The sequence below is a fragment of the Coregonus lavaretus genome (genome assembly GCF_964263955.1).
Source record: "Coregonus lavaretus genome assembly, chromosome: 27".
In the NCBI taxonomy this organism is placed as follows: Eukaryota; Metazoa; Chordata; class Actinopteri; order Salmoniformes; family Salmonidae; genus Coregonus; species Coregonus lavaretus.
In genome coordinates this window covers 14,884,615-14,911,431 of record NC_140014.1, presented here as the reverse complement: position 1 = coordinate 14,911,431, position 26,817 = coordinate 14,884,615, and the positions used below count along the sequence as shown (strand labels likewise).

The 26,817-nt window shown below is 44.0% G+C and overlaps 2 protein-coding genes across 2 annotated transcripts in view; both read left to right on the top strand.

The window, feature by feature from the left end:
- Positions 1 to 26,817, top strand: part of LOC311102607 (myelin transcription factor 1-like protein) — a gene marked incomplete at both ends in the record, with an annotated part of 591,893 nt that overhangs the window by 376,762 nt on the left and 188,314 nt on the right. The gene's annotated exons all lie outside the window — the stretch shown is intronic.
- LOC311103165 (EARP-interacting protein homolog) overlaps positions 1 to 26,817 on the top strand; it is a 68,719-nt gene that overhangs the window by 35,434 nt on the left and 6,468 nt on the right. The window contains exons 5-6 of the mRNA XM_084144713.1: positions 8,572 to 8,671; positions 11,546 to 11,682. Coding sequence (XP_084000839.1) covers positions 8,572 to 8,671; positions 11,546 to 11,682 — 237 coding nt within the window. The remainder of the gene's footprint in view (positions 1 to 8,571; positions 8,672 to 11,545; positions 11,683 to 26,817) is intronic.

Sequence of the window (26,817 nt, the reverse complement as noted above, 5' to 3'; positions counted from 1 at the left end):
GTGTATTTCAATGAGTTATAGACAGGAAGCTGTTTTCATGTACTGTATGATAATCTGAGTGGGTTTAGATCACTTATTTCCTTCCTTCCTGTATGTATGTACAGTATGTATGTATGTACGTCTGTATGTCCTTTATGCCTTTTATGGCTGTACTTTAGTCCCACCACCAAACCCCCCCCCCCCCCACCCCCCCCCCCCCCCCCCCAAAGTCTTGCTGGTCTAACATTTGGGATAGTGTTGTGAAGCGTGGCTGGAATGAAGAAACAGACCCACAAACAATAGTACTCTGGCATGGCTACATTTCTCTCCCCTGCTTTGGGGAGCCAAGCGCCTCATTTTCAATTTGAAGCAGCACCAGGCTCAGGAATCAATTCCCATTGAGCGATTAGGACCAATCATGGCTTGGCTGGGCACTGTGAGGAATCATGAAGCTCAACAGGCTTATTTTTTTTACGGGAGGGTGTGACGGGAGAGTGGTAAGTGTGTGTGTGTGTGTGTGCGTCTGTGAGCATGTGTGTGTGCCTGTGCGTACCAATGAGTGTGTAGCCTTTGCGTACAGGGGTGTGTGTATGCCTGTATGTGTGTTGGGGGGGTCCTGGTGATCACAGTGCACAGAGTATGATTTGCACTCCAAGGGACTGTTAGCCAATCAATGTTAGCCCAATGGGATCTCAGGCAGCCACACAGTCATATGTAAGCCAGTCAATACTGTCAGTAATGTTAGGGGCCGTGAAGACCAGTCTTCTAACACACCTTCAATAGGACACATTTACTCTGCAATTCAAATCAAATTGTATTGGTCACATACACATATTTAGCAGATGTTATTGCGGGTGTAGCGAAATGCTTGTGTTTCTAGCTCCAACAGTGCAGTAGTATCTAACAATTCACAACAATACACACAATACATACAAATCTTAAAGTAGAAGAATGCAATTAAGAAATATATAAATATTAGGACGAGCAATGTCGGAGTGGCATAGACTAAAATACAGTAGAATATAATACAGTATACTGCCCTACCAAGTAAAAAGGCAGTAACTGCTAATTTGGTCAAAAATGAGTTCATGTCATTTTTGATACATTAAATACATGCTTAATCATGTGGACAAGTATCCTGCCTCTATTGTATTGTGTTTTGGAGAAAATAGGGGTCATATAAGCAGTAACTGCAAAAAGTTACTGTGAAACCAAGGTAAATGGCAGTAACTGAACTGACTGACAGCTTCACACACATACATTGCTAATCTTGGGAAACAACATCATGGCACAGCTTTCCCGGGGGAAAATAATGGTTGAACTTGCTCTGAAACACCAAAACCCAGACACTGGTAAGAACTAGCTAGCTAAGTAGATCTGAGAACATAGTTACCAAGCTAACTAGCTAGCTAGCTAGCGAGCATAGACTAACAATGCTACCTGCTCTCATAAGAGGAGATCAGCAATTGATACTAACTTCAATCTATTAGCCCTATAATTATTTATATTCAGAAATGTCACCTGATGGTTTCTTTGAATCAGTACACCACACACAATTTCTAGCCAGTGACAGCCACCTAGCTAGAACTGACACGCCCCTACCAAAAATGTCAAAACCTACTTAGCTAGCATTAGCATGAAGCAATATATTTGTGCTACCTGCTCCCATAAACGAGCCGATCAGCAATTTATGCTAGCTTAAATCTATTATCCCTATAATGAATATAATCCCTTTAATTTTATTCAGACATTCCATGGGTTATTTGAATCAGTAACGTTACACCACACACACGATCACTAGCCAGCTGACAGTCAGTTGGAAGTGCACCCCATACTGAATTGTCAAAAGCACACACAGCATTGCTACCTCATTAATAATATATCTACTCACATGTCCAGTGTTTCTGGTTTTCTTTTATATACCAGTAGTGAGTGACTGTCCCGGTCAGGAAAGTTAAAATCCCAAATTGTATCCGTCACCTTTGTTGGTGGTGTAAGTAATTAGTACAACAAACTTTGGCATGCCAAATGTGTGCTCAATGTGTCTGTGCGGATCAAAGTTGCCATGTGAGGGTGCATTAGGACTGTACAACCATGTCAATACTGGTTTCATTCCTGTCAATGTCCATCCATGCTGGTGGTGTCCTTGTGATGACAGATAAGCATTAGGGCTATTAAGAGTGCTATTCTTATGATCTTAATATTTGATTTGTAAATAAATATGCAAATGTAAGAGCCGTATTGGGAGCAGGTATGAAATGAATAGATGAACTGACTTATGACAGTGAAAATTATCATGATAATGTTAGCACAAGATAAAATCAATATTATATATTATAGAATAGAATAACTGAAAAGGATTATGATCATATGTTTTCCCACCACAAAATGTCAGTGTTAATTATTATCATCCATGACAGAATAGAATCATGTAGGTCCCTGATTATTTGCTCTATATATTTCAGTTGAGTGTGAGGAGTGATATGGAAGAGTACTGAAGAAGTTTCACTTAAAAATGAAATTAACTATTTAGCATTTTATCATTTGTAGCTAAATGTCATGTGTGTCCTCTTATGAATATGGAAATGTAAATATCTTTCAAATTAATTCTTAAAGCTGTTATTCAAAATTGTCTATGTAAGTGTTATTTAAAAAGTTATATATATATATATATATATATATATATATATATATACAAATAATTGTATTTGCAATCTCATGGTACTTTTTAATAATTAGTATTACCCTACGTCATACTTTTATCATGTTCCAATACATCATTGTATATTACAAGATAGGTAATCATTTAATGTAATTCAAACAATTGCAGTGCTGCTTTTCACATTTATTCTTATAACCAGACATGGGCTTCTTGTAAAACACAGTATGTAATGTGACTGATGCAGAACCTACATCTCAATGTAAATGCAACTGGTATCTTAGTGGAAGACACACATATATGCTCATTTATTAATAGCATATATGAGAAATATAGTAAACTAACAAATGAAAATGGCAGATACTGCTCTTTGCTTTGGTATTACCCTGCAATTTGTAACATATCATGCCAAGGAAGAAGGCAGTAACTGCCGTTTAAGGGTAAAAGGTCATGTCAGGGTCAACATTAATAAAAAATTAACTCATAGTAAGACAACAGATCACTACATCTCCAATGATCTCCCTAGAATTCATTTGGCTGGACAATTAAAAAACTTTGAACACATTATTCTCAGTTCCACGCTATGAGCAGTTACTGCCTTTTTGCATGGTTGGGCATACTGTATATACTATACATATAAGAAGAGTAAAGCAAAAATATGTAAACATTATTGAAGCGGCTAGTGTTCCATTATTAAAGTGGCCAGTGATTCCAAGTCAATGTAGAGTCGTGGTCAAACGTTTTGAGAATGACACAAGTATTGGTCTTCACAAAGTTTGCTGCTTCAGTGTTTTTAGATATTTTTATCAGATGTTACTATGGTATACTGAAGTATAATTACAAGCATTCCATAAGTGTCAAAGGCTTTTATTGACAATTGCATTAAGTTTATGCAAAGAGTCAATATTTGCAGTATTGACCCTTCTTTTTCAAGACCTCTGCAATCCGCCCTGGCATGCAGTCAATTAACTTCTGGGCCACATCCTGACTGATGGCAGCCCATTCTTACATAATTAATGCTTGGAGTTTGTCAGAATTTGTGGGTTTTTGTTTGTCCACCCGCCTCTTGAGGATTGACCACAAGTTCTCAATGGGATTAAGGTTTGGGGAGTTTCCTGGCCATGGACCCAAAATGTCGATGTATTGTTCCCCAAGCCACATAGTTATCACTTTTGCCTTATGGCAAGGTGCTCCATCATGCTGGAAAAGGCATTGTTCGTCACCAAACTGTTCTTGGATGGTTGAGAGAAGTTGCTCTCGGAGGATGTGTTGGTACCATTCTTTATTCATGGCTGTGTTCTTAGGCAAAATTGTGAGTGAGCCCAATCCCTTGGCTGAGAAGCAACCCCACACATGAATGGTCTCAGGATGCTTTACTGTTGGCATGACACAGGACTGATGGTAGCGCTTACCTTGTCTTCTCCCGGCAAGCTTTTTTCCGGATGCCCCAAACAATCGGAAAGGGGATTAATCAGAGAAAATGACTTTACCGTCCTCAGCAGTCCAACCCCTGTACCTTTTGCAGAATATCAGTCTGTCCCTGATGTTTTTCCTGGCGAGAAGTGGTTTCCTCGCTGCCCTTCTTGACACCAGGCCATCCTCCAAAAGTATTCGCCTCACTGTGCGTGCAGATGCACTCACACCTGCCTGCTGCCATTCCTGAGAAAGCTCTGCACGGGTGGTGCCCCGATCCCGCAGCTGAATCAACTTTAGGAGACGGTCCTGGCGCTTGCTGGACTTTCTTGGGTGCCCGGATGCCTTCTTCACAACAATTGAACCTCTCTCCTTGAAGTTCTTGATGATCCGATAAATGGTTGATTTAGGTGCAATCTTACTAGCAGCAATATCCTTGCCTGTGAAGCACTTTTTGTGGAAAGCAATGATGACGGCACGTGTTTCCTTGCAGGTAACCATGGTTAACAGAGGAAGAACAATGATTTCAAGCACCACCTTCCTTTTAAAGCTTCCAGTCTGTTATTCTAACTCAATCAGCATGACAGAGTGAACTCCAGTCTTCGTCAACACTCTCACCTGTGTTAATGAGAGAATCACTGACATGATGTCAGCTGCTCCTTTTGTGGCAGGGCTGAAATGCAGTGGAAATGTTTTTTGGGGATTAAGTTCATTTTCATGGCAAATTAATTGCAATTCATCTGATCACTTTTCATAACGTTATGGAGTATATGCAAATTGCCATCATAAACACTGAGGCAGCAGACTTTGTGAAAATTTATATTTGTGTCATTCTCAAAACTTTTGACCATATAGGGCAGCAGCCTCTACGGTGCAGGGTTGCATAACTGGGTGGAAGCCACCTAGTGATGGCTATTTAACAGTCTGCTGTCCTTGAGATAGAAGCTGTTTTTCAGTCTCTCAGTCCCAGCTTTGATGTACCTGTACTGACCTCACCTTCTGGATGATAGCTGGGTGAACAGGCTGTGGCTCGGGTGGTTGTTGTCCTTGATTATCTTTTTGGCCTTCCTGTGACATCGGGTGCTGTAGTTGTCCTGGAGGGCAGGTACTTTGCCCCCGGTGATGCATTGGGCAGACCGCACCACTCTCTGGAGAGCTCTGTGGGTGGTGCAGTTGCCATCCAGGCGGTAATACAGCCCGACAGGATGCTCTCAATTGTACATCTGTAAAAGTTTGTGAGGGTTTTAGGTGCCAAGCCAAATTTCTGTGCTGTTGAGCCTTCTTCACCACACTGTCTGTGTGGGTGGACCATTTTCAGACCACTGCGGTCCCGTCGATGTGGATATGGGTGTGCTCCTCTTGCTGTTTCCTGGAGTCCACGATCAGCTCCTTTGTGTTGTTGACGTTGAGTGAGAGGTTATTTTCCTGGCACCACTCCACCAGTGCCCTCACCTCCTCCCTGTAGGCTGTCTCGTCATTGTTGGTAATCAGGCCTACTACCGTTGTGTCGTCTGCAAACTTGATGATTGAATTGGAGGTGTGCGTGGCCACGCAGTCATGGGTGAACAGGGAGTACAGGAGGGGGCTCAGCACGCACCATTGTGGGGCCCCTGTGTTGACGATCAACGAAGTGGAGGTTTTGTTTCCTACCTTCACCACCTGGTGACGGCCCGTCAGGAAGTCCAGGACCCAGTTGCACAAGGCGGGGTTCAGACCCAGGGCCCTGAGCTTAATGATGAGCTTTGAGGTACTATGGTGTTGAATGCTGAGCTATAGTCAACTAACAGCATTCTTACATAGGTATTCCTCTTGTCCAGATGGGATAGGGCAGTGTGCAGTACGATGGCGAATGCATCGTCTGTGGATCTATTGGGGCGGTAAGCAAATTGAAGTGGGTCTAGGGTGTCAGGTAAGGTAGAGGTGATATGATCCTTAACTAGCCTCTCAAAGCACTTCATGATGACAGAAGTGAGTGCTACGGGGCGATAGTCATTTAGTTCAGTTACCTTTGCTTTCTTGGGTACAGGAACAATGGTGGACATCTTGAAGCAAGTGGGGACAGCAGACTGGGATAGGGAGAGATTGAATATGTCCGTAAACACTCCAGCCAGCTGGTCTGCGCATGCTCTGAGGACGCGGCTAGGGATGCCGTCTGAGCCTACAGTCTTGCAAGGGTTAACACGCTTAAATGTCTTAGTCACGTCGGCCACGGAGAAGGAGAGCCCACAGTCCTTGGTAGCGGGCCGCGTTGGTGGCACTGTGTTATCCTCAAAGCGGGCGAAGAAGGTGTTTAGCTTGTCCGGAAGCAAGACGTCGGTGTCCGCGACGGGGCTGGTTTTCCCTTTGTAGTCTGTGATTGTCTGTAGACCCTGTCACATATGTCTCGTGTCTGAGCCATTGAATTGCGACTCCACTTTGTCTCTGTACTGACATTTTGCCTGTTTGCATGCATTATGGATGGAATAACTACACTGTTTGTATTCGGCCATATTCCCTGTCATCTTGCCATGGTTAAATGCGGTGGTTCGCGCTTTCAGTTTTGCATGGCTGATTAATCCTGGCTCTACACATGCACGTGCATGCACACACACACACACAAACACACTTTTTAAATTGCCCATCTTTTGTCCTTCTTAGTTCCTATCTCCCTTTTTCTCTTCAATCTTTCTCCCTCTTCTACTATCTCTGTTCCCATCTCTGTCTCCCTCCCTTTTCTATCCCTCTCTCCAACCCCTCTCTTTTCTCTCTCTCTCATCCACTCTGACTTTCCCAGGCCTTACCTTGGACCTATAGCTCTATTCTGTTGATCCCTCACTGTAACTCTGTAGCCAAGCCAAACGGATGTATCTATTCCCCAAAGCAGCCCAATCTACCCCCCCCCCCCCCCCCCCCCCCACTCCCAATACCATGAGCGGCGTGTGCATATGTTGCTATTGAATTAAACTCATCTGAATACAAAGCAGACGGAAAAACAGTTTGATGAGAAGGACGGAGGCAGGTGTCTCACCCAGGACTTTCTGAGATATATGGGCTTGTAAAGTTCCCCTCCCTGGCAGTCCTCCATGTATTTACATATTCACTCCCTACCAGGATGCCAAGCCGCCGCAGAGCTGAAGGTCAAATGCACATAACTTAAATTCTTTAATAAGAGCGGCTGGCTGTTGCCATAAAGGGGAAGAGGATCTATCTATCTCTCTCTCTCTCTTTTATGAATTAATTAATACTATTGGGAGGGCTACTTTTATCAATCTGGGGGTAGTGAATATATTGACTTCAGATTGGAGCTGTTTTTATGGAATAAATTAATTAATGACAGCCAAAGCGAGAGAGAGAAGGAAGGAGGGAGAGAAAGAAAGAGAGATGGAGAGAGACAGGTAAGAGAGGGACAGACAGTGCTGCCTCATACACTGAAAGCCTGTGTGTGTGTGTGTGTGTGTGTGTGTGTGTGTGTGTGTGTGTGTGTGTGTGTGATTTACAACTTCCATCAACTCCTCCACTCTTCTCTCTGTTCCCTTTCCCCTCACAAGATATGCAAATTACAGAGTTGGATGAAATCCTGAGGACTTTAACTTTGTCCCTCCTCCTTCCATCCCGTTATCTCTCCCCCACACACAGTACAGTGGAGGCTTTATGTTGTGTTGCTCCACACTGATGAATGACTCAGAGGAGATGGGCCCGTCTCATTTATCACCGCTAGAACTAATGACATCAGTCTATAGCAGACACAGGCAGCTCTTATCATGTACTGTGTGTGTGTCATACGCAGTAAATACTACATAGTGGTAATTTGACTACATACCTTACATACCATGGTAATAAACTGCCGTCATTGGATGTGTGTGCATCGTACTGTGCTTGTGTACATATTTTTCGCACTGATGTGTGTATTCATGTATGTGTCCCGTGAACTAACTCTCTCTCCCCTCGCTCTCTGTCTCGCTGTCTTTCTCTCCATCTCTCTGTCTCGCTGTCTTTCTCTCCATCTCTCTGTCTCGCTGTCTTTCTCTCCATCTCTCTGTCTCGCTGTCTTTCTCTCCATCTCTCTGTCTCGCTGTCTTTCTCTCCATCTCTCTGTCTCGCTGTCTCTCTCTCCATCTCTCTGTCTCGCTGTCTTTCTCTCCATCTCTCTGTCTCGCTGTCTTTCTCTCCATCTCTCTGTCTCGCTGTCTTTCTCTCCATCTCTCTGTCTCGCTGTCTTTCTCTCCATCTCTCTGTCTCGCTGTCTTTCTCTCCATCTCTCTGTCTCGCTGTCTTTCTCTCCATCTCTCTGTCTCGCTGTCTTTCTCTCCATCTCTCTGTCTCGCTGTCTTTCTCTCCATCTCTCTGTCTCGCTGTCTTTCTCTCCATCTCTCTGTCTCGCTGTCTTTCTCTCCATCTCTCTGTCTCGCTGTCTTTCTCTCCATCTCTCTGTCTCGCTGTCTTTCTCTCCATCTCTCTGTCTCGCTGTCTTTCTCTCCATCTCTCTGTCTCGCTGTCTTTCTCTCCATCTCTCTATCTCGCTGTCTCTCTCTCTGCTGCAGTGTCCTGTGGGAGCCCATGGGAGATGGGAAGCGTGTGATCTCTCTGGCTGATAATCACGCTCTGCTCTGGGACTTGACGGAGAGCTCAACCCAGGCCACGGTGAGACACACACACACACACGCACAGACACACACACACACACCACCATACATCTCCCCATACCCCATGCTCATTATTTGATAACCACGGTATCAGACTGCTCTTATCTTCCCCTCCCTTCCCAACAACAGTGTTTTAGAACTGTCCAGGGGTGTACTCTGCTTGCCTCACCAAGATCACATGATTCCTTACTGAAACACACTCTGTATCTGGGCTAGCTTTAGTGGCCAGAGCAGTGGCTCCTGTAGGTGTTCTTGTGACTTTCAGAGCTGGTTCACTGGTGCCCCAATTCTCTTCTGCTGTGATCCACCTAAAATAGTTCACTTGTGTCAAGTAAACCATTCGCTGTTTTAACAACCCCCATGCAAGCTAGATATACATTGAGTATACCACACATTAGGAACACCTTCTTAATATTGAGTTGGACCCTCCCCCCACCTACTACCATACCCCGTTCAAAAGCTATTTTGTCTTGCCATTCAACCTAAATGGCACACATACACAATCCATGTCTCAGTTGTCTCAATCCTTCTTTAACCTGTCTCCTCCCCTTCATCTACACTGATTGAAGTGGATTTAATAAGTGACATCAATAAGGGATCGTAGCTTTCACTTGAATTCACCTGGTCAGTCTATGTCATGGAAAGAGCATGTTTTGTATACTCAGTGTATGTTGAACTTTACCCATTAAAAGTTGAATGTCCTAAGTACTATTTGTTGTCACACAATTGGTCTACTCAGGACTAGTTTGTGGCCATACTGTTTAGTAGAAGCTCTCTCCTCTGACAGTGAAGTTCCATCCCAACTACTAATGCAGTGAGGTGAGGAGGAAGCGTCTCTGTCTTCTCATTGTTATTTACTGTTCTGTTCTTCTGATTCTCCACTCCACTGCCTCTGCAATTAAAACATCCATAGTTCTACAGTGGAGATGAAGTGTGTGTGTGTGTGTGTGTGTGTGTGTGTGTGTGTGTGTGTGTGTGTGTGTGTGTGTGTGTGTGTGTGTGTGTGTGTGTGTGGGCTGGTCAGTTAATGTTCCATTAGCAGCTAGCTGCCTGGGTGTACTGTAGCAGGGAGGTGCTTCATAAATAATGGGCCTAAGTCATTAGTAATTAATGCGCTCATACAGAGATCTGCACAGGCCAGCCAGGTCACAGGCCCAACAGGACACAACCCAGGACTTGATATTTGTGTGTGTGCGTGTCATAATGTAAACCTGTGAAGAATCGCTCTGTCCAGAGATTGTAATCAGACATGCACACTCACAGAGAGACACAGACGAACACTCACACACACACACACATTCTCTCCTACTCTGTGTGTGTGTGGAGGTGTCCCCAGAGGAAGGCACTCTGTCCCCCCCTGTGTAGTGGCACTGATGTCAGGCTGGGCTGCAGAGCAGCAGAGCAGGGAGCTATTGAGTGACACAGCCTGCCCTGGGCATGGCAGCCATTAAAAATGGAGTGAGGGCACAGGGGTGAGAGAAGAGAGAGGGAGAGAGAGAGAGAGAAGAGTAGAGCAGGGCAAGAGGAAATAGGGAGAGTGAGAGAAAGAGAGAGAAGTAGATGGCGAGAGATGAAGTGAGAGAAATAGGATAGAGAGAGCGAGAGAGAGGGGAGCCTGGCAGCCTAGAAAGATTTTTCCAGTGCTGTTCAGAATGCTAATCATTTTTACATTTGAGTCATTTAGCAGACGCTCTTATCCAGAGCGACTTACAGTTAGTGAGTGCATACATTTTCATACTGGCCCCCTGTGGGAAACGAACCCTCAACCCTGGCGTTGCAAGCGCCATGCTCTACCAACTGAGCTACAGGGGACACATCTTCTCCACTCTATCCCTTTACACCCCTCCTCCCTCCCTCCATCCATCAGAGGCTCTCAGGCTGATGTGTTCATCACAGGCCTGTCTGTATGTCCAGCTGAAGCATGGATTGTGTGTGTGTGTGATCAATTAGAAACACCGCTGCAATTGAGTGAGAACATCTCCTCTGGCTCACGGTACACCCACACACCCCATCTCCTCCCCTCCTCCTTCACTTCTCCCCCTCTCCCTCTCTCCTCTCTACCTGAAATAATGAGACTGTACCCTGCATGTGCAATGAGAGAGAGAGAGAGAGAGAGAGAGAGAGAGAGAGAGAGAGAGAGAGAGAGAGAGAGAGAGAGAGAGAGAGAGAGAGAGAGAGAGAGAGAGAGAGAGAGAGAGAGAGAGAGAGAGAGGAGAGAGAGAGAGAGAGAGAGAGAGAGAGAGAGAGAGAGAGAGAGAGAGAGAGAGACAGATAGAGAGAGAGAGAGAGAGAGGAGAGAGAGAGAGAGAGAGAGAGAGAGAGAGAGAGAGAGAGAGAGAGAGAGAGAGAGAGAGAGAGAGAGAGAGAGAGAGAGAGAGAGAGAGAGAGAGAGAGAGAGAGAGAGAGAGAGAGGGAGAGAGAGAGAGAGAGAGAGAGAGAGAGAGAGAGAGAGAGAGATGCAAGCTCCGTACACATCTTCTTATAAATTGGATTGTTCAGTGACATTGCATACATATTAGTTATATATGAGTAAAGATAACAGGTTGGGTTTTAGATATGCAGATGTATGAAATGATTGTATCTCTGTTGATTATGTCAGTACAGACTCAGAGTGTCCTTAATGGTCAAACTGGTGATCCATGAGTAACAGTATATAGATATTCACAATGTCAACAAGGTCCTTCAGGAGTCATTGAACCTGCCATTAACTTTGCTGTGTGAAGGAGGGTGAGGTCAGCTTCACACTAGGGAAGGCCTGTCCATACAGATCCGTCAATACATTAACTCTTACCCTTATCTTAGCCTCCCTCGCAATACCCCATGATTGACAGGTGTATGATCAGGTGTAAATCATTAACCCCTGCCCGTTCAGATCTCCAGCAGTGCCACCCTAGAGGGTAAAGGTCAACTGAAGTTCACGTCTGGGAAGTGGAGTCCGCATCACAACTGTACCCAGCTGGCCACAGCCAACGACACAACCATCAGAGGCTGGGACCTCCGCACCATGAGGTAAGACTGACATACTAACCATATATTAACCATATATTATTCAGACAGTACCTCTTTATAGTCCAGTAGTACTGAAATATTTCGTATAGTAACTATGATTGTAGTTACCGGGTGGTAATAACCTATAGATCACTGACTTCCCCCAACACTGAGGCTCAAGGCAGGGCTCTTGCTCCTACTCTACCCAAACTAGACAAACCAAAGATAAGTAACAGAATACCTCATCTGGATGAATGGATAGGCTATCACCACCATGCTGATTCTACCTATCCACCCACTACCAACACTGACCCTGAAGGCACATTCAGATATATTAGCTGCTATACTCCCACTATACACCCAGTATCATTACACAGCGACATAACAGCGACATAAAGGAAACACTTGAGTAAATGAGGGGTACAAAGTATATAGAAAGCAGGTGCCACCACACAGGTGTGGTTCATGAGTTAATTAAGCAATGAACATCCCATCATGCTTAGGGTCATGCAGGGCAGGCCATTATTTTTGGCTAACATGGCTATGCCCCCATAGGAAGACAATGCCTCTATCCACGGGGCACGAGTGGTCACTGAATGGTTTGATGAGCATGAAAACGATGTAAACCATATGCAATGGTCATCTCAGTCACCAGATCTCAACCCAATTGAACACTAATGGGAGATTCTGGAGCGGTGCCTGAGACAGCGTTTTCCACCACCATCAACAAAACACCAGATGATGGAATTTATTGTGGAAGATTCCCTCCAATAGAGTTCCAGACACTTGTAGAATCTATGCCAAGGTGCATTGAAGCTGTTCTGGCTCGTGGTGGCCCTACGCCCTATTAAGACTCTATGTTGGTGTTTCCTTTATTTGAGCAATTACCTGTATAATGACTGATGAACAGTGTGTCTTTACAGTAGTCAGTCTGTACTGCCTGCTGACCTCAGCCCTGAGGTGTGATGCTGTGGCGAGTGTGGTGGAGAGAGAGAGATGGAGGGAGAAAAGGAGATAGAGGGAGAGAGATATTGAGTGAGGTCAGGCTGTGTGTGGGCTCTGCTAGAGGAATAACAATCACCTCTCTATCGATCGTTCCTATAATGCCAGTGCTGGAGAGAGAGAGAGAGGAGGGGCAGAGAGGGAGAACCAGAATAAGGTAGAGCGAGAGTATAGAGGGATGGAGAGAAAATATTAGAAAAATACAGGAGAGACATGATGATAGCCTAGAGAAGAAACAATGTATTTAATGCAAATGTAAAAACCCAGTTGCAGTACTGTAGTATTATCCCTCACCTTTGCACATTTGATTCCTTATTTTTAGTCAAATTCCAGCTAGTTCTTACTCCTAACCAGTATACCTTCTTAAAAGTAGCGTGATTCACCCTTCAGGGGCTTTGAGGGTACACAGGGGCCTTTAGGCAGCCAAGGTGTCTGTGTGAGTAGCGCTTAGTGTATGTGTGTGATGTGTGTGAGGAGTGCGCGTGAGCAGAGTTTGTGAGCAGGCAGAGTGTGCGTGATTTGTGCTAGGTGCGTGCATCCGTGGGTGTGTGTATTACAGGGTTTGTGTGTGTGTAAGTGTCTAGTTGGTGCGGCAGCTGTGTGATGGCAGTCTGTGAACATGGTCCAGTGGCTCCTCAGTTGGTGTCTTCTCTGGTGTGCCAGCCCAAACCGGCCTGCCCGCTCTGCCCCGCTAAGGGACACTAGAGGAGAACATTCTCCCCAGCAAACCAAAATTGTTTCCCAGAACATTCGTTAGGTGGCGGAACATTTTCTCATAACAAAAAAAATGTCCAGTCGTGGTGATGATTATAGAATGTTTGTATAAAACATTCACCTGATGTTACAAGAACGTTCTCAGAACACATTTTGTATGTTCTTTAAAGGTTCCCAGAATGTTTCATTAGGTTGTGGGAACAGTCTGGTGCGAACATTGTGGGGACATCACAAAAGATACACTATATATACAAACGTATGTGGACACCCCCTTCAAATTAGTGGATTTGGCTATTTCAGACACAGTCGTTGCTGACAGGTGTATAAAATCAAGCACACAGCCATGCAATCTCCATAGACAAACAATGGCAGTAGAATGGCCTTACTGAAGAGCTCAGTGACTTTCAACGTGGCACTGTCATAAGATGCCACCTTTACAACAAGTCAGTTAGTCAAATTGTTTGCCCTGCTAGAGCTGCCCCGGTCAACTGTAAGTACTGTTATTGTGAAGTGGAACAGCTCAGCCGTGAAGTGGTAGGCCACACAAGCTCACAGAACGGGACCGCCGAGTGCTGAAGCGCGTAGCGCATAAAAATCATCTGTCCTCCGTTGCAACACTCACTACCGAGTTCCAAACTGCCTCTAGAAGCAACGTCAGCACAATAACTGTTCGTCAGGATATTCTTGAAATGGGTTTCCATGGCCGAGCAGCCACACACAAGCCTAAGATCACCATGTGCAATGCCAAGTGTCGGTTGGAGTGGTGTAAAGCTTGCCGCCATTGGACTCTGGAGCAGTGGAAACGCGTTCTCTGGAGTGATGAATCACGCTTCACCTTCTGGGAGTCCGACTGACTAATTTTGGTTTGGCGGATGCCAGGAGAACGCTGCCTGCCCGAATGCATAGTGCCAACTGTAAAGTTTGGTGGAGGAGGAATAATGGTCTGGGGCTGTTTTTCCATGGTTTGGGATAGGCTCCTTAGTTCCATTGAAGGGAAATCTTAATGCTACAGCATACAATGACATTCTAGACGATTCTGTGCTTCCAACTTTGTGGCAACAGTTTGGGGAAGGCCCTTTTCTGTTTCAGCATGACAATGCCCCTGTTCACAAAGTGAGGTCCATACAGAAATGGTTTGTCGAGATCGGTGTGGAAGAACTTGACTGGCCTGCACAGAGCCCTGACCTCAACCCCATTGAACACCTTTGGGATGAATTGGAACGCCTACTGCGAGCCAAGCCTAATTGCCCAACATCATTGCCTGACCTCACTAATACGCTTGTGGCTGAATGGAAGCAAGTCCCCGCAGAAATGTTCCAACATCTAGTGGAAAGCCTTCCCAGAAGAGTGGAGGCTGTTATAGCAGCAAAGGGGGGACCAACTCCATATTAATGCCCATGATTTTGGAATGAGATGTTCGACGAGCAGGTGTCCACATACTTTTGGTCATGAAGTGTATGTTCCCAAAACACAAAAACTGTCCAGTTGTGTGGTTGATTCTGCAATCATACTTTTTAGGTGCAGAAAACATTCACCTGATGTTACAAGAATGTTCCCAGAACACATTTTGTCTGTTTAAAGATACCCAGAATGTTTCATTAGGTTGTGGGAACATTGTGTGGACGTGACAAGAGATATATTCCCAAAACACAAAAACTGTACATTTGTGCTGATTATTACAATGTTTCTATTAGGTTGCAGAAAACATTCACCTGATGTTACAAGAACCTTCCCAGAACACATTTTTTGTAATCTTTAAAAGTTCGTAAAACATTTATTTAGGTTGTGGGAACAGTGTAGGGATATAACAAGAGAGATGTTCCCAAAACACTATAACTCTCCAGTTGTGCTGACATTCAGATAATTTTTGTATCAGGGTGCACAAAACATTCCTTTGATGTTGTAAGAATGTTGACAGAACCACTTTTCTGAGTTCATAGAACATTTAATTAGGTTGTGGGAACAGTGTGGATACATTACAAGAGATAGGTTCCCAAAACACAAAATATGCTCAGTTGTGATGTCATTCATACAATGTTTAAGTTAGGTTGCACAGGACATTCTCTTAATGTTGTAAGAATTACGTCAGTTTTTACGACGTTCATAGCATATTTGTTTTAGGTTTAACATAATATTCTACTGATGTTCGTTCAATATACAATTTACCTTATCTTTGAGGTCCTCAGAACATTTCAAGAACATGTTATATTTAAGTTTTACCTAATATTACCACAACATTCTCAGGAATACATTTCTCTCCAGATGTGGGGTTCGAACTTGCAATGTTTGTTTCGAAATTGACTGTTCAACTTAAAAAAACGCATCCTATATAATTCGTACATTGAGATGCTTGATATGGTCTTATTTTTCATGATCTGAAAAGTGATGGTGAATAACCTAGTTACTTCCTTGGGTTAGTTATGTCTAAGAAGGCTAAAAAGGAAGCATGGAATTCTTGATTGACCATACTGCCATGGTAATATACTGAAAAAGACGATGAAAGAGATCTTCCCTGGTGGCGCAGAGGATAAAAGACCCGTCTTGGGAACCAAACATTGCAGGCTCAAACCCCATATGTGCAGATTGTCAACATATGAAGTGAAAAGAAAATATGGTTGTGTTTGCTTGATTTAATGCTCTTCAAATGTCCTATGAATGAAATTAAAATGCCATGTGACCTACAATACAGTCCTCAAATGTGAATTGCCATTAAATCTGGAGAGAAACATAATGGGGATGTATTCCTATCTGCTTTTTTACGCTTTAATTTACATTCTGAGAATGTTGTGATAATATTCAGTAAAACTTAAATATAACATTTTCTAAATGTTCTTGAAATGTTCTGGGGATCTCCAAGACAAGGTAAAATGTATATTGCGTGAACATCAATGGAGTATTATGTTAAACCTAAAACAAATACGCTATGAACATCATAGAAACTGACTTATTTATATCTTACAACATGAAGGGCATGTCCTGTGTAACCTAACTTAAACATTGTATGAATGTCATCACAACTGAGCATATTTAGTGTGTTTTGGTAACTTATCTCTGGTGATGTTCCCACACTGTTCCCAGAACCTAATGACATGCTCTGGGAACCTTCAAAGGACTCACAGGCTTTTTTGTCAACATTCTTGCAATATCAAATAAATGTTTTGTGCACCCTGATACAAACATCGGAATGTCAGCACAACTGGACAGTTTTGGTGTTTTGGGAACATATATTTTGTGATGTCCCCACAATGTTTCCACCAGACTGTTCCCATAACCTCATGAAACGTTCTGGGAACCTTTAAAGAACAGATTAAATGTGGAACGTTCTTGCAACATTAGGCAAATGTTTTATACAAACATACAAACTTTTGTGTAATGTTCTGTGGTGGTTGTTGTACAACATTTTTGTGAATGTTAGGAGAACATTACAAGGTGTTTCATCTAAAACATTGTTGATAAATAAATAGATTTGATCAAAAACGTTCTCTGAATGTTTTTGGGATGTTATCATCCTAATGTTAGATAAAACCAGAACTAGAACTTAATGGGAATCTTAGCTAATGTTTGTGGAATGTTCCCGGTTTGCTGGGTCTACTGCTCCCTCGTGCAGCCTTACAGACACAGTATACACAGGAGACAGAGGAGATGTAGTTGCACAGGCACATGGAGTATGTGTGTGTTGTGTTGTGTGTGTGTGTGTGTCACGTGTGACGTGCGGGTGTTGTGCTCCTCTGTGTACTCTGTGTGTTCTGCTCTGTGCGCTGCTCTTGCTAACGGGTACACTGGAGGGTGTGTGTGTGTGTGTGTTTGTGTTTGTGTGTGTGTGTGTGTGTGTGTGTGTTTGTGTGTGTGTGTGTTCTACTCTGTTGCTGGCTGGGGCTGTCACTTGGGATGTTCTCTCAGTTCATCACTCCCAAACCCTGTTTGGACGGTTTGCTATTCAAACGGTTATAACGGTGACCGCGGTCATTTGGCTGGCCAACAACCGTCATCCAAAATTCCATGACCGTCACAGCCCTAATTTGGACCCACAATCCACAGTGAGAGGACAGCACACGCCGTCAGATGTGTGATAGCTGCCGGGCCTGCCTCCGCAGAAACGCAGTACAGTGCTGCAGTCAAACTGGCCTCTCTAGCTCTCTGTACTGTACACTAGCATACAACACTGTGTGTGTGTCTGCATGCCTTAGTGAGTGTGTATATAGTATGTTTTACATTCAGTTTAATATTGTTGTGTATAACTTGCTTACCAACCACACTATCCTTTACTTGGTCTTTAAACCTGAAATGTTTTGAATAAAGTGTTTTATTCCCTGTATCCAGGCCTGTGTTGGAGAGAAGGTAGAGTAGGGACTAGCAGTAGTGTGATTGCTAGTGCTATTTACTCCATCACACTGTGGTTTGAGAAGAGACTCACTGCAGGGACTGAAACAGTCACACTGGCATCAGACAACAGTGGGAAACAGGACAGGTCAGGACAGGACAGCCATCTCACCCAGACAGAAATACAGACACTACAGCCCACTGGTGCTGCTCACATCTAAACCAGAATGATTTGCCCTTTTTTGTATGATTTTGCCTATTGTATTTTGGTTATGTAGCAGGATGTGATAGAAAAAGTGAATTTCCCTCAGCCCTCAGCAGTTGGATATTAACAGTTTATCAAAGGTGTTGTCGACTGTGAGCGACGTGTTTGTTAAGCCTATTTGACATTAACCTCCTGAACTTTGTCTGTCAAATCAATCATCCATGACCTTTTCATCTGATGCTGCCCCCAGGATGGCTAGGATGGTGCAGCGTTCACAATATTACTGGAGCACCTCAGCCATGCTTGGATGCATGGGAAATATTCTACCTCTCCACTAAATAGACTATGGGTTTATTTAGAAATTGGCAATGCTCTCTTTCTCACTATTTGTCCTAAATTAACACAGTAACATTAGTAACACTTTGTTGCTCTGAGACTTTTAAGCCTCAACCATTGCTTTATATTAATGTCCATAAAGATATATCTCAATCAACCATTTACATTTTTTACATTTTAGTCATTTTAGCAGACGCTCTTATCCAGAGCGACTTACAGTTAGTGAGTGCATACATTTTCATACTTTTCTCATACTTTTTTCAACCCACACGATTGATGTGATGATCCCTTACTTTTATGCATGGACTGTCACTCCTTCCCTCCCAACCGCTCACAATGCTGGGCTTTAATTTTGATAAGCAATTAAATGATTTATCTCCTTCTTTTTTCTCCCCCACTGCAGTTGTCATAGAAACAGAGACCTGTGGTGATAGCGTGAGAGATCCAGTCTATCCCCTTAGCAAAGCGATTTATCACCCATACTGAGGTTAGAGGGGGCTGTGTGTGTGTGTGTGTGTGTGTGTGTGTGTGTGTGTGTGTGTGTGTGTGTATGAATGACATTTTAATGAAATACATTTTATTTTTGTGTCAAATCGCCAATTGGCAACCCATCCCTTATGGGATTAATTGATACATAAACAAACATTACAATAATTCACAGCGGTAATTCAGTGACAATTCTTCTTCCAGTGTTCTCTGCAGTGTGCATCGCACGTGTGTGTGTGTGTGTGTGTGTGTGTGTGTACTGTAACGGAAAACTGTAATTTATACGGTCATTTTAGGTATTGTCAACAATAAAAAAAAAATCAGAAATATTTTACTGCAGCATACTATAAGTTATGGTGCATTGTGGGAAAATTGCTGTATTTCAAACTGTAATTCCACCCCATAGAATACAGTACCATACCTTATCTTTGGAGCGCCAAAAACCTTTTAAGCACTAGTGGGTGCATGTTATTGTTGTGTCTGGCTAATTAACATATTTTGAGGCGTGCCTTGAAAGAGGCTATATTTGTTGCACAGGCTAGATTGCTGTACCAATTTAACTATTATGTGGTAATAGTGCCCCATTAATTTCAAATGAATAGGGTACAGATTGAATTGGCAGCTAGTCTTAAATGGTTGAGCATTTTGCCAAGTCCTTTTGATCTGTTTTGCTCTGTAGTCGCTGCCAGTTTGGAAGCCTTTGTTAAAGTGGAACTGACAGCAGTTTAACTACTTTGCAGATATGGAACAAACAGACAATCATAATATCAGTCTAGAATATAAAATTCCCAGTTTATGCTACAAAACCAACTTCATAAGAGGTTTTAAAAATAGGTTCTATTTGCCTCAACATTCCATGACATACACAAAGGCATTGTTGTCAGAATAGATGGAGTTCAATGCATGATTAATATAATTCACCAATACATTTATTGGTAGTCCTAAAAATATTGCTATCAGGTTGTAAATCACAGCTGGCCTGGTGATCACAAGTCAATCATAACGAGGCTAATAGGCTAACGTATCTATTTATGTAGCAAGCTAAAAACACAGAGTCTAACGTTAGCTAGATAAATAGCTAGCAAGCTACTGTAGCTAGCTAGCTACCTGCTGGGAGGATGTCATGTCATGTCATTGGAGGAGTGGGTGAGTGACTGACTTTTTCCCAGCATATCGTTTTTTTGGGGCCAATACTGTACACCGCTAAAGATGCAGGTGTCATTTGGTTAGCTAGCAAAAACTTGAACGACTGTTATCCAGTTACAGTGCATTCGGAAAGTATTCAGACCCCTTGACTTTTTCCACATTTTGTTACGTTACAGCCTTGTTCTAAAATGAAGTCACCACTGCCTCAGCATATATTTCTTCATCCATCCATCCTTTCTTCCTTCATCCTCTGTAATTTATTCTGTTCATCTTTCTTTTTCTAATTAAGCTAGTGACACCATCAATATTGTGTTGCAACTATAACCAATAATCTAACAAATGAACAACTAAAAAAAGTACAAAGACTTAACTTGATTGTCTATATCAAATTTCAAAATCAACACACATAGCCATAGCCAACACACCATCTATCTATTTTCCTTCCTCCAATAACCCTGTTTCATTTATTTATCCTATTTCTTAATTACCTTCATTCACCCTTCCTTTCTTCCTTCATCCTGTCTGTTCTTACTTCTGTCTTTTCAACCTAATCAAAGCTCCAAACACATGTTTCCTGTGGTCATTTGCTGAGACAAACAGCTGGCAGACTTTTTCCATGTCTATTTCATCCAGTCTGTTCCAATGAATGTGACAGACTGCCACATGGTTCAAGCAGTTTTGCACCATTGCACTTCTGAGCCAGGTCTCTAGCCTTCTTAGACCACTGAAACTCCTCTCGGCTTCAGTAGAGGATGCAGGGACAACTATTAGTATTCAAATTAGGGCTTCTACCTGGTCAAAGGAGACATTGGACCTCAGGCAGCTGATTCCTGAGAACAGATGCAGCTTCTGTACTTGTTTTGTACTGGTATTGCATCTTGAACATGGCCAGCTGCACCTCAAGTGATCTCCTGTTCAACTATGGATACTGTTCCACCACTGCAGCATCCATCTCCCCAGAGAGAATAACTTCCTCCAGCTTAGCCAGAGTTTCCAGGCCACCCTGTTTGAACGTCTCCGTTAGCTGCACATCAACTGTGTCGAGCACATTGAAGAACTCAGCCCTGTAGAAATCCTCTGGGGATGTGAGTGAGTATGAAGCAGCATTGCCAGTGAAGCACTTTGGTGGATTACGGATGTGGGGCATCTGAATGGGCTGGATTTTGATCTTGGCAATCAACTCTGTCCCTCTGCTGTAGATCTGTTGAAATTGGACCTCTGATCTCTTTGCCTTCAGTGTGGTCTTAACACAGTCCACTGCAGCGAGCATCCCAGCGACTGTCTCTGTTCGCTTTTGTAAGGTGCGATTGAGGCACTCCAACTCTTCCATTACCTCAGAGGCTAAAATGAGTCCTAGGACTGTGGTCCCCTTCTTAGACCTCTCCAGCAACCCCCTTTCTTTTGTTACTGTGTCTGATGAATAAGATGTGCTCATTTCCTCCAGGCTGAATAGCACCGACTCGTACTGACCCAACAAATAGCTCAGTGCTGGAGTCCTAACAGTCCACCTTGTTGGACACAGGGGCTTTAGGCTTGTGAATTACCCACGCTCAGATGTCGCTATTTCCTTTAATATTGTTTTGTATTTGCCTGACTGGTTGTACAGGCAGCCCAGCTTGTGGAGCCACTTCAGTGCAGCACATGTCACAGAGGAAGATTTGCAGGCAGCCTGGGTGACTAGATTGACACTGTGAGGGCTACAATGCACATACAGAGCCAGTGGCTGAACTGCTCTCAGCCTAAATCAAATCAAATTTGATTGGCCACATGCGCCGAATACAACAGGTGTAGACATTACAGTGAAATGCTTACTTACAGCCCTTAACCAACAATGCATTTATTTTTTTATAAAAAAGTAAAATAAAACAACAAAAAAGTGTTGAGAAGAAAAGAGTTAAAATAAATTTAAAAATTAAAATAAAATAACAGTAGGGAGGCTATATATACAGGGGGGTACCGGTGCAGAGTCAATGTGCGGGAGCACCGGCTAGTTGAGGTAGTTGAGGTAATATGTACATGTGGGTAGAGTTAAAGTGATTATGCATAAATAATTAACAGAGTAGCAGCAGCGTAAAAAGATGGGGTGGGGGGGGGGGCAGTGCAAATAGTCTGGGTAGCCATGATTAGCTGATCAGGAGTCTTATGGCTTGGGGTAGAAGCTGTTGAGAAGTCTTTTGGACCTAGACTTGGCACTCCGGTACCACTTGCCATGCGGTAGCAGAGAGGACAGTCTATGACTAGGGTGGCTGGAGTCTTTGACAATTTTGAGGGCCTTCCTCTGACACCACCTGTTATAGAGGTCCTGGATGGCAGGAAGCTTGGCCCCAGTGATGTACTGGGCCGTACGCACTACCCTCTGTAGTGCCTTGCGGTCGGAGGCCAAGCAGTTGCCATACCAGGCGGTGATGCAACCAGTCAGGATGCTCTCGATGGTGAAGCTGTAGAATATTTTGAGGATCTGAGGACCCATGCCAAATCTTTTCAGTCTCCTGAGGGGGAATAGGCTTTGTCGTGCCCTCTTCACGACTGTCTTGGTGTGTTTGGACCATGATAGTTCGTTGGTGATGTGGACACCAAGGAACTTGAAGCTCTCAACCTGTTCCACTACAGCCCGTCGATGAGAATGGGGGCATGCTCAGTCCACTTTTTTTTCCTGTAGTCCACAATCATCTCCTTTGTCTCCCTAGCCTGTGTTCCTTTGATTTTCCCCAACATGTTCGCCGCACCATCATATGTTTACCCACGCAGACCTGAAAGAGGCAAATTTAGGCGGAGTAGCACATCTGTCGCTATTACCTCCCGAGTGACGCAGTGGTCTAAGGCACTGCATCACAGTGCTAGCTGTGCCACTAGAGATCCTGGTTTGAATCCAGGCTCTGTCGTAGCCGGCCGCGACCGGGAGACCCAAGGGGCGGCGCACAATTGGCCCAGGGTAGGGGAGGGAATGGCCAGAAGGGATGTAGCTCAGTTGGTAGAGCATGGCGTTTGCAACGCCAAGGTTGTGGGTTCGATTCCCACGGGTCAATATGAAAAATAAAAAAATAATGTATGCACTCACTAACTGTAAGTCGCTCTGGATAAGAGCGTCTGCTAAATGACTAAAATGTAAAATGTAAATCTGTGGCAACTTCTGCCAGGTTCTCTCCAGTTGTGAGGGAGACTTCATAAAAACCTACAAAGTCCTCAAGAGGCACCAGATCATGAACCACGTAACACATACAGAACGACTATTGTTCTATTCCCCCGACATCTTGTGTACCATCAATAATTATGTAGTACTGGAGCAGTGGTAGATTGTGGATTCTCTTTGTGATGTCTCTCACAATGATGTTGGCCAATATGCTCAAGATTTCATTTTGGATTTGTGAGCTTGTATAATCCTGACTTGCGTTTTAGCCATGTAGTGAGTACAGGACCATCTTCAGCTCTAGCTTTCAGTAACTGGTACAGATTACCTTCGATAGCTTCATAGCCCCTGAGAGCTGATCCCTGACGTGCTAGAAGATGGACAGAACCCACTACTTTCCTAAGGCAAGACCTTGCTTCATTCTGCTTTACAGCTCTTACTTTAGAAAGTTGGGTAGCCACTGGCTATGATTGGTGACAGTGAGTGGTAAGGGCAACCTTGTGTGCATGGCTGCATGCATGTGAAAACTTTTTCCAGTTTCGGAATCCAGAGTGCACAAATTTAGAATCTGCATTTTTTGCAAGAGGATAGATGGGGGGCAATCAGTTCACATATGGTGTCCAGGGCACAGCTCAGGGCTGAGGGGGGTCTGTAGCAAGCGGCAACAGTGAGAGACTTATTTCTGGAAAGGTGGATCTTTAGAAGTAGAAGCTCAAACTGTTTGGGCACAGACCTGGATAGTACGATAGAGCTCTGCAGGCTATCTCTACAGTAGATTGCAACCCCACCCCTTTTGGCAGTTCTATCGAGACGGAAAATGTTGTAGTTGGGGATGGACATTTCTGAATTTTTGGTGGCCTGGATTCAGACACTGCTAGGACATCAGGGTTGGCGGAGTGTGCTAACGCAGTGAATAACTCAAACTTAGGGAGGAGGCTTCGGAGGTTAACATGCAAGAAACCAATGCTTTTACGGTTACAGAAGTCAACAAATGATAACGCCTGGGGAGTAGGAGTGATACTGGGGGCTACAGGGCCTGCGTTAACCTCTACATCACCAGAGGAACAGAGGCGGAGTAGAATAAGGATACGGCTAAAGGCTTTAAGTACTGGTCTTCTAGTGCGTTGGGTACAGAGAAAAAAAGGGGCAGGTTTCCGGGCGTTGTAGAATAGATTCAGGGCATTATGTACAGAAAAGGATATGGAAGGATATGAGTACAGTGGAGGTAAACCTAAGCATTGGGTAACGATGAAAGAGATAGGATCACTGGAGGCACCGATTGAGTCGGTCTCCGCGTGTATGGGGGGTGGGACAAAGGAGCTATCTATGGCAGGTTGAGCTGGGCTGGGGGTTCTACAGTGAAATAGTACAATAAGAAATAACCGAAACAGCAATAAGCAAGGCATATTGACATGGGAGAGAGGCATAAAGTAATCACAGGTGTTATTCGAGAGAGCTAAGACAACAGCTGGTAATGGCGACAAAGTTTGGGCTGAGGCTAAACATAAACAGGATGCGGTACCGTATAAAGGAACAGTCCAGCAGGCATCAGCTGTATAGCTGAGTTATCATAAGGTCCGGTGAACAGCAATAGGAGAGTTCGGAGGTAGTTCGGGGGCTGCTATAACACTAGCGAGCAAGAGGCCACGGCTAGCGTGTGCTAGCGGGCCGGGATCTAGCAGATGGATCTTCGTGGTCGACGTCGTAACGGGAAACCTGTTGTAATCGCATCAGACGATTTTGTCGGCAGACCAGTCGTGTTGGATCGGCGGGGCTCCGTGTCAACACTATGAGGTCCCGTCCGGTTGACAGAGAGGTAGATAGCCGGGAGAAGGGCCTGGCTCGCGGCTAGCTCGAGGCTGATTAGCCAACAACAACGTCCATTTGATTGCAGCTATCTAGCTACGATTATCCAGTGTTAAAGGTCCAGTGAATTAGTGATTCCGGCAGAAAAACCGATATGTTCTGGGTTGATAACGCGCTGTGCAGACTGGGCAGTCAGTGCGATAATAGTCCAGGCTAAAGCTGGCTGGTAGGTAGGTAGTGCAGGCCACGGACAATGGTGAGAAACCGCTAGCGGTGGCTAATGGCAAGTAGCTAGTTAGCTGGCTACTCCCGTCCGGTAGACAGAGAGGTAGATAGCCGGGATATGGGCCTGGCTCAAGGCTAACTGGTGCTTGCTTCAGGGGCAGTGGTGATTAGCCAAACAGCAACATCCAATTCGGTTGCGGCTAGCTAGTTGCGATCCGGTGTTAATGTCCAGTGATTCAGTTATTCCGGCAGAAAATCCGATTTTCTGGGTGAAAACCGCTAACAGTGGCTAATAGCAAGTAGCTAGTTAGCTGGCTAGCTGGTATCAACTGGAGATTCTAGATAAAAGGTAATGCCCGACTGAAGTTTGCCAATGAACATCTGAATGATTCAGAGGAGAACTGGGTGAAATTGTTGTGGTCAGATGAGACCAAAATAGAGCTCTTTGGCATCAACTCAACTTGCCATCTTTGGAGGAGGAGGAATGCTGCCTATGACCCCAAGAACACCATCCCCACCGTCAAACATGGAGGTGGAAACATTATGCTTTGGGGGTGTTTTTCTGCTAAGGGGACAGGACAACTTCACCGCATCAAAGGGACGATGGACGGGGCCATGTACCGTCAAATTTTGGATGAGAACCTCCTTCCCTCAGCCAGGGCATTGAAAATGGGTCGTGGATGGGTATTCCAGCATGACAATGACCCAAAACACACGGCCAAGGCAACAAAGGAGTGGCTCAAGAAGAAGCACATTAAGGTCCTGGAGTGGCCTAGCCAGTCTCCAGACCTTAATCCCATAGAAAATCTGTGGAGGGAGCTGAAGGTTCGAGTTGCCAAACGTCAGCCTCGAAACCTTAATGACTTGGAGAAGATCTGCAAAGAGGAGTGGGACAAAATCCATCCTGAGATGTGTGCAAACCTGGTGGCCAACTACAAGAAACGTCTGACCTCTGTGATTGCCAACAAGGGTTTTGCCACCAAGTACTAAGTCATGTTTTGCAGAGGGGTCAAATACTTATTTCCCTCATTAAAATGCAAATCAATATATAACATTTTTGACATGCGTTTTTCTGGATTTTTTTGTTATTCTGTCTCTCACTGTTCAAATAAACCTACCATTAAAATGATAGACTGATCATTTCTTTGTCAGTGGGCAAACGTACAAAATCAGCAGGGGATCAAATACTTTTTTTCACTGTATATACTTTAAAATCAAGTGATATTGTATGTTTAATTATTAGAAACTACTGAAAACAGTAAGGAGAATAGTTTAACTCACTGATACTGATCACATTATTATATTCACCTCTGCTCCGTAAGAGACTGGTCTTCCCTGGCTGCCTGACCCTGCTGGGACACCTGTCACCAACTGATCCTGCTAAGACATGATGGGCATAGTGTTGTGAACTGACTGTGCAACATGACAGTGAAGCCTGTAGAGCTGTTTATTACTGTGTCAGTGTGAAAAGTAGGGAATTAGCTAGGGAAACTGACAGATCAAGAACGTTACATTGCTATACTGACTAATGAAAGCTCACATTGCGCTGCAAAAACGTCAGAATATCGGTCTTCAATCGTTTGGCCACTGTTTTCATCTCGTTTGATTCAGGTCTAGTGTGATTGAGGCAAAAATAATACTTTTGGCTAGCTCTCTCATGCTGGTACATCAACTGGCGAAAGCTAGCCAAATTAATTTCCTTCTGTTGAAATGGGACAAAACAAAGGTTACAAAACAACATTTCCATACACACAACAGCTGTTCGATAGCAATATGAGGTGGCTATTAT